At 43.7% G+C, this 15,236-nt stretch overlaps 1 protein-coding gene across 1 annotated transcript in view; it reads left to right on the top strand.

Moving 5' to 3' along the window:
- PRPS2 (phosphoribosyl pyrophosphate synthetase 2) overlaps positions 1 to 15,236 on the top strand; it is a 181,373-nt gene that overhangs the window by 78,402 nt on the left and 87,735 nt on the right. Inside the window, exon 4 of the mRNA XM_069204704.1 lies at positions 10,876 to 11,000. Within this exon, the coding sequence (XP_069060805.1) occupies positions 10,876 to 11,000 (125 nt within the window). The remainder of the gene's footprint in view (positions 1 to 10,875; positions 11,001 to 15,236) is intronic.

Genomic DNA, 15,236 nt, shown 5'->3' on the forward strand with positions numbered 1-15,236 from the left:
TACAAGTCAAGATGGTGATGAAACTACTAGGCATGATGTCCTCATGCATAGCCATTGTCCCAAACGCAAGGTTGCACATGCGGCCCTTACAACAGTGCCTAGCATCACAATGGTCACAGGCACAGGGTCAACTTGTAGATCTAGTGTTGATAGACCGCCAAACATACACCTCGCTTCAATGGTGGAACAATATAAATTTAAACCAAGGGCGGCCTTTCCAAGACCCAGTGCCTCAATACGTAATAACGACGGATTCCTCCATGATAGGGTGGGGAGACCACCTCAACCAACACAGCATCCAAGGACAATGGGACACTCAGCAGAGACAGTTTCACATAAATCACTTCGAACTACTGCCAGTATTTCTAGTGTTGAAGGCATTTCAACCTATAATAAGCCACAAACACATTCTTGTCAAAACAGACAACATGACAACTATGTATTATCTGAACAAACAGGGAGGAACACACTCAACACAGTTGTCTCCTAGCACAGAGAATATGGCATTGGGCGATTCACAACCACATTCGCCTAATAGCACAGTTTATTCCAGGGATTCAGAATCAGTTAGCAGACAATCTCTCTCTGGATCACCAACAGATCCACGAATGGGAGATTCACCCCCAAATACTAAACACTTACTTCCAAAGATGGGGAACACCACAAATAGACATATTTGCAACAAAAGAAAACGCAAAATGCCAAAACTTTGTATCCAGGTACACACAAGATCAATCTCAGGGCAATGTGTTATGGATGAGTTGGTCAGGGATATTTGCATACGCTTTTCCCCCTCTCCCACTCCTTCCGTATATAGTAAACAAATTGAGTCAAAACAAACTCATACTTCTAGCACCAACCTGGGCAAGACAACCATGGTTCACAACACTACTAGACCTCTCAGTAGTGCCTCATGTCAAGCTTCCAAGCAGACTAAGGGGGTTATTCTAACTTTGGAGGAGTGTTAATCCGTCCCAAAAGTGACGGTAAAGTGACGGATATACCACCAGCCGTATTACGAGTTCCATAGGATATAATGGACTCGTAATACGGCTGGTGGTAAATCCGTCACTTTTCCGTCACTTTTGGGACGGATTAACACCTCATCCAAAGTTAGAATAACCCCCTAAATCTGTTAACTCAACACAAACAACAGATCAGGCATCCAAATCCAGCATCACTGAATCTAGCAATTTGGCTCCTGAAGTCTTAGAATTCGGACACTTAGACCTTACACAAGAATGTATGGAGGTCATAAAACAAGCTAGGAAACCAACCACAAGACATTGCTATGCAAATAAGTGGAAAAGATTGGTTTATTATTGCCATAATAATCAAATTCAGCCATTACACGCATCTGCTAAAAACATCATAAGCTACTTACTACATTTTCAAAAGTCATAGCTAGCTTTTTCATCCATTAAAATACATCTTACCGCAATTTGAGCTTATCTGCAAATTACGCACCCAACTTCATTATTTAGGATCCCAGTCATAAAAGCATTTATGGAAGGCATAAAGAGAATTATACCACCAAGAACATTACCAGTTCCTTCGTGGAACCTCAACATTGTCTTAACACGATTCATGGGTCCACCTTTTGAACCCATGCACTTGTGTGAGATGCAATACTTAACATGGAAAGTTGCATTTCTAATTGCCATCACATCTCTAAGAAGAGTAAGTGAGATACAAGCATTTACCATACAAGAACCATTTATTCAGATACACAAGCCTAAAGTAGTTTTACGAACAAATCCTAAATTCTTTCCAAAAGTCATATCACCGTTCCACTTGAATCAAACAGTAGAACTACCAGTGTTCTTCCCAGAGCCAGATTCTGTAGCTGAAAGAGCACTACATACATTAGACATCAAGAGCGTTAATGTACTACATTTACAGAACAAAACAAATTTGGAAAACAAAACAATTGTTTGTTGCTTTCCAAAAACCTCATACAAGAAATCCAATTTCCAAACAAGGCATTGCTAGATGGATAGTTAAATGCATTTATGAACTTTGTTTCAAACAACTTCAACTCCTACAGGCTGAACCACGCTTTTGGGGAGATAACTGCTTACTAGTCTATGCAAAACATGTGTATCTGCAGCTACACATGCCATCGAACGGAAAATGTCACTTACCCAGTGTACATCTGTTCGTGGCATGAGACGCTGCAGATTCACATGCGCCCGCCTCCCTGGGAGCCTGTAGCCGTTAGAATTTGATCTTGAACATTTGTAAATTTGTAAATATATTGCTTTAAACCACATTATGTACATAAATATTTACTCCATTGCATGGGCACTATTACTATAATACACAACTCCTACCTCACCCTCTGCGGGGAAAACAATCTAAGATTGAGCCGACGCCCATGCGCAATGGAGCCGAAAGGGGAGGAGTCCCTCGATCTCGTGACTCGAAAGACTTCTTCGAAGAAAAACAACTTGTAACACTCCTAGCCCAACACTAGATGGCGGGATGTGCAAAGCATGTGAATCTGCAGCGTCTCATGCCACGAACAGATGTACACTGGGTAAGTGACATTTTCCATATATCCCAATGACCACATTATATTGCTAAAGCCTTTTCTTTATTCTGCCATGTGTGCTCCCATCATAACGCGTTTTGCTGCTTCAAACTGCCTTGATCACATAGTTTTGGTGCATCATATTACTGCCTTTTTATAATTCTATGCCATCCTAGAAACTGACAGCATATATTTGTACCCTTAACCCAGCCATTTTTGTATATTAAATGCACTAAACTGTGAACATATAAGTATTAATGCAAACTTGATCATACTACATAGGATATGTAGGATCTGCATCAACTATAGCCTGCTATGTTGGAATATGCTATTATGGATTTGTAAAATGGTACTCCTCGTATACTGCAATTTGCAGGTACATATCATACCATAAAACGGCAAAATCAGTTTTGCAGTTAAAATTGGCTTCGATTTTGTGATTGACCACCTATGAAAGGGGTGTTTACTCTAATCAGACATGTGCATCTTGCACACTTAAAGAACCCTTTCTATGAGGCTAGCTAGTTATTTAGTGTGGATACTTCAGGGCTATTCTTCAGGAGGGTGTCTCTCATAGCATAGGCCTTGTGGTATGCTATTTGTGGGTTTTTGAGGACCAATCTGCCTATCACTTGATCTTATTGTATAATTTGCCAATTTTTCCCTGCTAGTGAGTGTAATGCATCATACTGTGACCTGTATGGCGTGATAAACCTGGTCTGTAGTTTGTTTTTTCTTTTCACACTTTTCTGGTAAAGAGGATAGTCTTTCAACTCTTCAGTTACATCATCTAGTGTTTTCTTCAATAACTCCTAGCTATAGCCCCCCTGTTTGAATCTGAGCCTTATACATATGGATTTTGTTCTTGTATTTCACCTTTCTTACATCTAGTTATATTAGCTGTGAAATACTTGCTAATGTAATACTTTTTTTTGTGTTAATACTGGAAGTCTCTGGACACACGTTTAATGTGTTTTGCCATTCATCAGGGGATCTGTGTGACTTGTGAGGACTGGTGTGACATGAGAGACCTATTTGAAGAGGCTTCTGAGCAGGAAGGAAGGATGTCCTTTCTTAGCAGGCTGAGTGCAACTGAAAAAACAGCACTGAACTCTCCCTCCCCCTCCCCCTCCATGGGGGTTTGTGGTAGAAAGGATGTAGGATGTGATATTTTGAGCCACACCATTTTAAGTCTTTGAATGTGTTAAGTTATCATGCTGAACAGAAGCGTGTACTCAAGATGTTTATTCCACCAGCAGACTCAGTATTTATGCTTCCTTCCTACTTAACTCGTAAGCCCATGTCCTTGAATTAAAGCTTTGTAGGTAACTTGGTTGACTCTGTTACAAACTTGAAACTGCAGTTTAAAATTGAGTCCACAGGTTGGGATCACCAAATAAAGAGCAGCGGTGTTTACATACTTGGAGTGATATAGGTCTTCAGGATAGATCTTGACTCGTGCCTGAATCAAGTTCCTAAATGGAAGATACATAGTTCGGGACCTAGTTTTTTTGAGCGACCTGGTGCTCCAGCGGACACGATGGTTAAGGTATCAGCTGCATGTAGAAGTATTTCAGCTCAGGACAGCACAGCTCAGCTCTTGTTCTACTGCCTAAGGAGACTCCATTTGGCTCATTGGTATGTCATGTGTCTCTAACTGCTCTCATGGTGGCCAATAGACACCTTTCTTGTAAACCACATCTCATTCTACTCCAAAGACAGCCTTTTCAAGCAAAATGTAATTTGCGGACATCTATAAGGCTGACTTTGTGTTAGTTAACACTATTGCAAAACATTATTTTCTTGACATTGTCACGCAGGGAGCCCCCTGGTGGATCTTTCAAACTGCATTCAAGGCTTTTTTTTTTTGTTCCACACACGCAAACCATGCAGAAGGGTGTACCTTATACAGTTGATGTATAAACTGTGATTCTGGAACAGATCCTGCTGGTAAAATATATTCTACTTATCTGTAATCCGTAAATGCCAAAGTAAAATTGTAATGCCCACTGCACATTAGGTTTTCTATGCAGCTGTAAAGGTATGGCTAATTTGTTCTGTAAAGTCGATCAGTGACAAACATTTTATGAAGTATTGGATTTCTTGATTCCATGAACATTAATGCATTTGCTGGAGTGTTTCAGCCTATCAATGATTAATTTCATAAAATTATTCTGTGAAGCTCGCCGGTTCTGAAGTGTCAAGGACCTTTAGGCTGTGTTGGTGCTCCACACCTCTTTGACGAGAGGGTACAACTCAAACCACTGACAAGTTTGTGTGGAACAGGCCAGTTCATTGAAACCGATGCAGTTCCCAAACATTAAAGTTCACTGCACAGTTTTGCCCTACAAAACTACTGTCCTCGATAATACATCAAGCTTCATTTATTCTAACCCCCATCCTCAAACACCCCCCCCCCCCCCCCCCAGCCTTAACCCCAACCCTCCAACTTGCCCTGTATCTCTATATTCTGTTTTTTTGGTTGTTTTTTTTTTTTTGTTTTCCAGTCAACTTCTCTTTATATAACTGTAGACTTAACTTCCTATCTTTAGCAAGCGTGAACACACTCTACCATGCTCTTCCCTCACCCCCTGGAAGCCTCCCTCCTCAAACTGCTTTCCCTATTAACAGAAATAAATCAATTGAAAATTGACCACCTCTGGGCAAAAACCACCCATGCGCCTGCCTCAAGCAAAAACGTATCAACCCCCTTTGCACACTTCTTGTACAAAAACATGCCCCTGTGACCTACACCACAGGACCCTTTCTGTGTGGGAGCTTGTGAAAACTCTTCTGTCTGCTTACAGTATGCTACTATCCACCATGTACAATCAATACAAAATGGTGGTTGGTAGCCCAATCTCCTTGCTTTTTATTTCTTACCCCAGCCTGCCCTCACCTACCAGAAGGCTATCCAGACACCCGTTCCCATCTAATAACCTATTTAGCAATAGCTCCTGCCACAACATGCCCACTTGCCATATCACAGCATGTTAGCCATCTCCACAGCGAAACCAAACTAAGTTCCATGTTCGTCTCTGCCCATTTTGCCGCTGAATGTTCAACAATCAGTTCATCTCTATTGGGGCCCCAGTACAAGTCCTACAATAAACAGCAAAAATTCAATTAATCTTTTACACACACAACACCCCCCCCCCCCCCCCCTCGGCCTACCCCTCCAGTATTCTCTTCCCCAACTATCCTGCTGAAGGAGCCTATTCCCAGAATAGGTTACCCATGAAGGCAATTCCTGCCAACCTATTGTGGCTGTCGATCGACCTTTGTCTGCTATATCCGTGATGTCCTGTATCACATCCTTAAATCACTGCCACTTCTCCTCTATCCCACGCCGCTGGGCTGCAGATAACAGAAATCTGTCCAAGACTGCGTAGCATATCAGATTTGAAAAGTGCACAGCTACCGGACACAGGTTTCCCAGCGCTAGTGAAAAAGGACCAGGAATCCCACAAACTCTGAATAGCCAGATCTTAAGTAGCTTCCAAAATAGAGCATAAAACTAGCATAAATGCATATACGTTCACCTTGTGGACAGTGCCAGTGAGCCTAAAACCACATGCTGAAACCTTTGAGGCCTATCTACTGTATTCCTGTGGCATCAGTACCTTTCTGTTTGCTCCCACAGAGTTACTGCGAATGAGATGGAGCATATGCAGTGTTATTATTATCTATGCCTGGCGTGTGCTACACTCTAGAGAATATTTTGCTTTAGGCAGCCAGATGCAAAGACCGTCAACAGTCTAAGCTCCAGCTCAGCCTTGGCTGACTGTTCCCAACATGCACCACTGCCATGCTGTCCACATAAAACAAAACAGTCTGATCTACCAAGTGGTTGCCCAATACATAGAGCGCCACCCCAACAAAAAGTAAATTCCAGAAATGCTATGCTCCTCCTGCCTCCATTCTTTTAAGGCCACTGCTCTGCACACCAGTGCCTCTTCCAGTGTAGACCAAAGCCAGCGGCAGCATCTGAAAACACCTAACCATCCCATTCTGTTCTGTACCCTACTCTTTCCAGGGAAATACTGTTAAGCTGTTCTAGAAATGCTTGCCACATCTTCAAATCCTCTTCCAGCCTCACTGACAAACTCATACTGTGTGTGTGGCATGCCCTGGCCCACCTCTACCTGCCAGGCCCTGACTCCTGCAAAAGGTTTTCCTAGTCCCAACCACCTGGCACACAAAATTCAGATGTCCTAGGAATACCTGCACCTCCCTCATTTGTACCACCTTCTTCACCAACATGTTAACCAGCAGGACTATAATTGTCAATCTTTGTCAATAGGCAACCTTGCTTCCATCGTGTCAGTTTCAGTCCTCATAAACGACACCATAGTGGCAGGCTCCATCAGCTCTTGAAAACTAGCCGGATTCTGCTGACAGTTTGTCGAGCCGGGGAGGCCTCCAAAAAGTAGTCGTCCAAATAATGTCACTGTTGTGTGTCCCATCACAAACGTGAACACCCACTGCAGTGTTAGTACCAAATTGCTCAAATAATGCAAATGAGATGGGGCAGCCCATGGCCAATTCTCTTATGTTCCACCTCCCTTCAGACTGTATGCCCAACAGTTTAAAATCTAGAGGATGAACTGGTTAGAGGTGGAATTCTTACTTAATGTCACTCTTCGCCAAGTGCGCACCTTTTGTCTACAGCATCCACCAAGTCGTTGGCTTCGTCGACTGAAGAGTGTTACTGAGGGCAGCTCCTGGGCTATGGATTCATTCACAGACTGACATGAGAAATGTAAGATCAGCCACAGCTGCTCATGTTTTTTCTTTTCTACCACCTCTGTGGGAGAGACAAAGCCACTGATCATATGGATCTGCCATTCCACCATCTCTGATCTCCTTATGAAGTTTGCCCCTCACCACTTGCGGGGTGACCCTTTTCAGATTAACTGCCCACCTCCTCTTATGCGGTCCCTTGTAACTAAATCGAAATCCCCCTTAAAAAAAAGAAAGAAACCTCACTCAACATGTCTTCTTGTCTCTCATACCATTGCAGCCAGTGTCTGTCTATGCAACTTAACTGACATAATTGCCTTTCCCTGCAATTCCTTGTGCCCCATGACCCCCCTCCCCCAACAACCTTCCAGAGGATTGTTGCCATGTACCCCCTTGAAGTTTCCCTGCAAACAGCCCCCCCCCCCCCCAGTGTATGACCAGGTGGTGGTGAGCTGCGCAGTTGGAACACTTGTGTCTGTCTTTGCAGTATTCCCTCAAGCGAGGTCCCCTATTGTAAGCCCAGCACGCCCCTTTCTGACCTCTCCCAAGCCTCCAATGCTCCCTTGGTGGGAAGCTTATTCACGGTGGGTAAACAGTAGGTGCTGGCCTTGCCGGCCTCGTATGAAGCCACAAGTCATTGTTTAGCAAACCTCCCCCAACCCCCTCCCCCCCACGTTCCCCCCTTTCTGCCAAGCGAAACCTCAACACTTCATCATACCTCATGCATGTCCATCTGCTAAAGCTAAAGTGGGCCTTTCTAAACACGTTCATGTAGTTGAACAATGCTACGCACCATTCTGGAAATCTGAGTGCACATATTAAAGATGCTTATGTCCAATGTTTGATTGTGACAGGTATCCGCAGCTGTTTTACCAACTCGTATTCCTCTTCTTTGGACCCTTCTTTTACCCTGATTTCCCTATGTAGCCACTTCAAAACCTCCATGTACTTACCATTCCATGTATTTCCTTTTGTGGATGTCGTCAAATGTGTGCTCTGAGGCTTTGCTGTCCCCCAGAAAAGGCAGTTTCTTTACCTTAAATTCCTTGCTCTCAGCTTCTTTGTGTGACCTGCCCTTTCTCTTTCAGTCAGCTCGCCAGCATCGGAGTAGGCACCCGTGTGAGACTCTGCTGCCCCCTGTTTTCCTCACCTTCTCTTGGCCCTGGTCTAGCCTGCTCTTCTGGCTCCACACCTTTATCTGCCACAAATTCCTTTCCTCAGTCTTGCCACACCATCCCCCAACGCGCCCTGCAATCCTATGTCCACGGCACCTACTCCTACTAATATTGCAGGTTTTGTATCTCGTTGTAAGGTTGGTGCTCACATCAAAGCTTGTTGCCTTGCCAGTCTCGCCTCATTTGCGGTGCCTGGCGCTGCCTATCTGTCCTGTAACATACCAGCAGATGGATCTCACCCCACCTATGACCATCTTCCTACTGCCTACAGAACTATGTAACCCCCCTTCTGCCCACGAGTCCCTCCTTTCCAGCCCTCCTATATACTCTTAGGTGCTTAGTGCAGCCCCCCTTCCCCTTGAACTGCCAGTCCTTGTCCTCCCTCTCAAGCTCCTCGCCTCCATTGACCTCAGTTGCTCCCTCCTCATCTCACGCCCTCCTCCTCATCTCACTCCACTCTTGAAGTGCCACCCCCAGAGCAGAGCCTTTCGGCAAAGCCTAACAATCCCCCCCCCCCCCCCCCCCCCGCCCTTAAAAAGAAAAATATATAACCAACTTCTCGGACCCCCTCCATCTGAGTCTGTTAGCCTATGACTACAACAAGCCTCAAAGATACCAAAGGACCTTTCTGTCCTCAGCCATACCCCCTTCTACCCTCTGAGAACATGCGGCCACTTTACCTGGCTGGGCTCCACGATTCCCGCCCTCCTCCCTCTACTCACACCTCGCTGGAGTCTGCCGCTCCGTAATTTGGGCCATTGCTGCAAACATGCACACTGGCGCAGCCACACCCTCCGACACACTTCGTGGGTTGAGCCAACGCTCGTGCTTGTCCCGAAATCACATAACTGGCTGCTGTATCCTTTCACCTCTGGCAAAAACATCATTCTCTCTACTATCCGCAATCACTACAAAATGTGGAATTGTAGCCCAATCTCCCTCCTTTTTATTTCTAATCCTTCCTCCCAGAAGTCGCCCAAAGTCCTCTGGTACCCCGCTTTCAACATCCTAGGAATTGTGGGGGTGAAGGGGAGACACACCTTCCATTGTCCTCATCACATATGCTTAAAGCTGAGCTCGCTCACATCACCAGTTTCGCAATGGGTTCTGGGATATGCAGCAGAGTCCTTTTGGTTTTCCCGATTGCTACTGTCTGGTGACCTTCCCCAACGTGGGGCAATCCGAATCTCCGGACACCACCTTCTGCTGAAGCCAGCTCAAAACTGTGGCTTGCCACCCTTTTCCACGTTTAGTACTGACCGTGTCAATCTGGTCACCCACTTTTGTCTGTTTCCATAATGGATATGCTTTTTGGTATATCCTTGAGTACCTCACGAACGGCATTATGAACTTAGATTTTAAGGAGTAGTTCACAATATTGTCGGCCCCAAACCTTCACTCTTGACTGCTTTCATTTCAGTGATTCCTACCCGGTTTAGTTTGAGTTTGGGCATAGAAACTAATATTATTTTTTATTTTTGAGTTGTCTTTCTGCTTTTTTTTTTTCTTAGCTCAGTTCTCCTCTCCCTCTTTCTCTCGTTCTCTCTCCGTTCTCTCCCTCTGTACCTCTCTTCCTGTCTCCCCTCTCGCTCCCTTCTCTTCCTGCCACTCCCCCAACCACTCTGCCCTTCTCTCCTCTCAACCAATCTCCCTATTCCTCTTTCCCTTTACCTCTCCCTTTCCCTCTCCCTCTCCTTTCCCTAACCCTCCCTCTCGCCTCCCCTACCTTTCCCCCTCCCTTCCCCCTCTCCCCTCTCCCTCCTTCTCATCCTCTCTTCTCTTCCACTCTCACCCTTGCCACGCTCTCCCTCTCCCTCTTCTCCTCCCCCTCCTCCTCGTTCTCCCTCTTCCTCGTTCTCCCTCTTCCTCGTTCTCCCTCTTCCTCGTTCTCCCTCTGCTCTTGTCCTGTCCCTCTCTCCCCTTTGCTCTCTTCTCTCTGCTCTCTCCCTCTTTCTCCCCCTCTCTCCGCCGTCTTCTCTCCCTTCCCCCCCATGCCCCCCTTTTCCCCCTTCTCCCAACCCCTCTCTTGTTTACAGTGAGGCAGGCAACCATCCACCAGATGTCCGTGCTTTGCTGGCATCATAACTGAAATAGTGAGCTTGGCAAGAAAATTAAAGGAATTATGAAAAGGTCTGGGTTCCGGTGCATTTCAGAAGATTACACCTAATTATGAAGCCAGGGTTTTGTAAGAACTGAGGCACTCCTGGACATTGCTTATCCTATTGTGTACAATTAGACTATTTAAATCTCTTGGGTTTCATACTAAAACATTTCTAATGATGCAATTTAACTAACCTATTTGTTAAATTAGCAACTAGATTTAAAGACCTAGTTAACTTATGAATTGTTTTGTTTATTTTAATGAACTCTTAACTTTTCTTTTTTTTAAATGCATTATTTCTCATATTTCCTGGTCCATTTCAGGGCTTTTTTGACATTCCAGTGGATAACCTGTATGCAGAGCCTGCAGTGCTACAGTGGGTCAGAGAGAACATACCAGAGTGGAAAAACTCCATCATTGTTTCTCCTGATGCTGGTGGAGCGAAGAGGTATTAATAAAAACCCATTAGTCATCGCTTAGTTTTCTTTCCAGTGTGTACATCAGAGACGTATTTCTAAATGACCTATTTAATGCTTGTTTCCACGGCCGTGTAGGCAATTGATGGGTAGCTGGACTGGGTTCAAGTGAAAGTAGATTTGGGAACAGAATGAATTAGCCACTGATTAAAAACTCTCGACAGTAGGGCTAAAATAGTATTTAATTGGTTGGATATTAATGAAATGAGAGGCAGTAAAGTACTGTTGAGTTAGGAAAAGTACTTAGCGCTGGGATGCCCCCGGGTAGCCATGCGCTCTACAAATCTATAAACTAAAATACTTTACAGAAGTAGCAGAAAACGGCTTCTGGTTTTATTCTTATTCTTTTTGTCTCTTTGGTGTGATACTTTAAACTATTTTACCTTTTTTGTACACCTTTGAGTTCATTTTGTATACAAATAAAATCAACTGAAAAGCATTAGGCGCCACTTGCCCTTCATATTTTGGACTTTCTTCACTTTTTCATATAACTTAAAGGATTAAAAGATTTTGTCCCCTATGATAGTGCGGTGTATAATACCTTTTGCAAGAGGGACGGCCTGAATAAAGCAAGCATTGCCCCCATTTAAGGTGGAGTAGCTGTTTCGCTAAATAAATATGGACAGACCTCAACATCGGTTTGTTTTTTTGTGTGCATAAAATGCATATTTTACAGGGACCTGCAAAATGCTTTCCATATTTCTCGCTAATTCACATCCTCAGCAGAGTTTCACCATTGTCCATTGTTGATTGAGTAACCCCTTCATGAACGCTAAACCAAAGGTCTAACACTCAAATTTCAGTCGGGTCCTGTTTTCTGACAGTTTTTGTGAAAGCCAAGCAGCAAAAAGGAAACATTCATTGTACAGTTATGGCAAATTGTTGCTTCTGCCTTGTTGCAGTAATTTCAGCAGTCTCTGAGCATAACCTTTAATCGGCAGTCTTGTCGTGAAAGACGAACATTCTAAAGCAATCGGACCACGTTGCTAGCTTTGCCTTTCTTAGTTGTAGCTTACTTCAGATATATAAATATATATATATATATATTTTTTTTAACTGTCTGTGTTCAAGATAAACGTTTCATGCTTAACTACACAAATAAATATTTGTTCAGTACAGACAAACAATATAGTAAAGCATTTCACTTTTTTATTTTTTTTAACATTGTTAAAACATTGTTTTCATGCAAAATGAGCCCAAAAGAGCTATGTAAGCAAGCAAAAATACAAATCTATTAATTGCCCTGTTGGCAGTCTGGTGTCATTTGCACACTAATCTATCTTTGACCATTTGGCCTATATGTAATTAACAAGCAAACAGTGAAATTGGTCTGCAGAGAGATGTTTCGCCTGTTCCTCCAATTTGCCATATTCAACAGAAATGTCGATACATAAAAAAATAACATCTAACCACAGCTGTTTCCTTAACCGATTTCGCAATCTTTATCTGTTGGAACATTTGTATTTAAAACGCTTCAATGGTGTGAAAAACAGACACGTGACTTGGGTTGTGTAGAGAGACTGTCCCGAATTAGAACTGTTGATGATTGGGTGTCCATATTTTTTTAATCACCATACACACTGGTGGCTTATGTACAAAACAAACAGTTTATTTTGCTAAAAACATATGCTAGTCTTATTAATTCTGCCCTGCAGTATGTTTGGAATAGAAATCTGAAAGCAAAATAAGATGTTCTAAGGGTGTTAGGCCTGAAAAAACAGGTAGAAAAGCTACTGTGAAATACAATTATTTGTTGCTTTAAAATGAGTACTCGAAAGGAAGTCAGAAGACGACCTTTTAAAACCGACCCAAAAAGTATTGCACAGGGAACTAGTATGCTTCCCTGCGCTAGAACTAGTATACTTGTTTACTCCTTTGAGTTAATGCCGATGAAGGGTCTTTCTTTGGATCATGCCATGTACAAACTCTGGTATAGGATGGTGTGCCAGGCATGTAGACCTGATAGGTATCGTTCATCCTTTTCTGACATGGAAGAACTTTCCAACCAGACTTCTTCATTACTGGTATACAACACTCAGATCCATGAATTAATGTATGAGTCTACAGTTTTGTTCCACTCACATTCCTACAAGTCATCTGGGACTACTATATTTGTCTACACCGAAACTGACTGCGGATTTTCTTAGTTCTGCAAGTGAAACAAATTTGTCATGGGTGTCATTTTTTGTTTTGTTTGTTAACCCTTTTGTGAGTTATTGACAGTGGTGATCTAATTTGTAATGGTGCTCATTGTGTAGCAAGTAATGTGCACGGTTGAGGCACATCTGTCTGACTCTTTTTTTTATTTTCCTTTATCACCATTGCATGGACAAAGATTTTGAATGGTTGCGAATGCTGTTTCACAACTGACCCCTGTTTGTGATCTCTGGCCTATCCCGCATTGAACCACGCTTTATCCTGCACAAGCCTAACTCTCTGATCAGGGCTTGCAACCAAAGTGCATTTCAACCCATAGTTGTGGGCTACTGCCCCTCAACGCAGGCAGGTATAAAGTTAGGGAGAAGTTGTTTGCAGGGGAAAAGACATTTTCTTCTTTGCAGATGGAGGGTAGAACAGCTACACCGCTCTACAAAATTCCCTAATGCTGTCACCTTAAGTAGGGGGCATGAGGGGGGGGGCCTATCTGTTAGTTACCTGCTTAAAGGTGACATTGATTCGACCCGTGAATCACAACTGGGAATCCTGATGAGGCCAACTATTTGAGTCTAGCTGTAGAGTCCTTACCTTGGAATTATGTCCGGGCATCGGACTGGAGCCTTTCTGTGCCAGATAGCGCTGATCTGGTCTGCACTACATTCACTTTTTGACTGGCCTTATTTGCTGTTTTGTCAATTTTTTTTTATTTTTTTTAATTAGTTTTATTTTGTCCTGATGCAAAGGATGTCATCCAATAAACTGGCTGGTTGCAAACCGTATGGGGCTTGTCACAGTAAAATGTCAGTGACTGTGACCCTTGCTTGGTATGTTTGAGATGTCAGGAGCGGGACCACGACTCCAAGACTTATGAGAACTGCTGCACCATACATCCCAAGGCGCTGAGAGAGCAGTAACTGCCACACTTGTCACACCAGAGAGCTGGCATTATGGAACCACATTTCATGCAATTACTTTAAATATGACATACTGACATGCATGAAACCAGACTTTGACAAAGTTTTAATTGTGGATAACAATTTTGGCCGCTTTATTAATGTGGACAAGTGTGCGACTGCCCGTGATAACGTGTATATAGAGCATGAGACCCAATCACTGACAATAAAATTCGTACTTATGACAATAAAACATCAGCTTATTCATTTAGTAACATCAAAATGCAAACTTTTCACAAATTACAGTGAGTGACTGCTGGGCCCTCAAGTCCTGGCCTCCATTTGTCATGTCTCCTTTTGCCCTTCGGTTTTTAGGCAGTCCCGCCTGTCGTTTTTGGAGGGGCTCACTACAATAGAGTTTTTTACCACGTTGTTTTAGGGGGTAGCTTCAAGTTCTTTGGATTAGGCCCAACTCGCTACCTGGCGTGTACCTATGCTCTGCCATCCGATTTGGCGGGTCTGGGCTGCTAGTGCTGTGTTCCGCTTACTCCCCTTACTTGGCCACCTTACACCCTGCCGTAAGGCTCATACCGGTTTTCTGCTATGGTTTGAAGTGAATCTATTAAGAGGGTCAGTTTGCTAAAATCAATGGGGTGTCTGGTGTCTTCTTTTTTTTTTTTTTTTTTTTTTTTTTTTGTGCCCTTCGAGGCGTTTCCAGCCTTTCATTGCCGTTTTGATATAATGCGAGGCAGTGGGGTCAGTGCCCGTTTGTAGTTTTGAATAGTGGGCCACCGCCGCCATGTGCACTTGGGTCTAGGACTTTGTTTTCCCCTGTTTGAAAGCCCACATAATGAAATGTTCTGCTGCTGATCTGGTTGCTATCGGGTCTGTTAGTGATTCTAAACCCCCGATATACATGAGGACCTTGGCGTATTTGTTGTATCTCCATTGTGTCTCTGGTGTGAATGAGCTCTGCACTAATATGGACAGGTCTGTTCCGCCAGATCCCATAGTTCTGCTGGAAAAGGTGTCATCCTGCTCCTTGCTTCTGGGGCGAGCTTCCTGAATCTGTCCATCTGGCAACGAGAGAGGGCGTCCGCCCGTGAGTTCTTTATGCCCTGGACATGTCTGGCCCTGACATCCAGGTTGCCTTTGAGC

This window comes from Pleurodeles waltl, chromosome 8 (genome assembly GCF_031143425.1).
Source record: "Pleurodeles waltl isolate 20211129_DDA chromosome 8, aPleWal1.hap1.20221129, whole genome shotgun sequence".
In the NCBI taxonomy this organism is placed as follows: Eukaryota; Metazoa; Chordata; class Amphibia; order Caudata; family Salamandridae; genus Pleurodeles; species Pleurodeles waltl.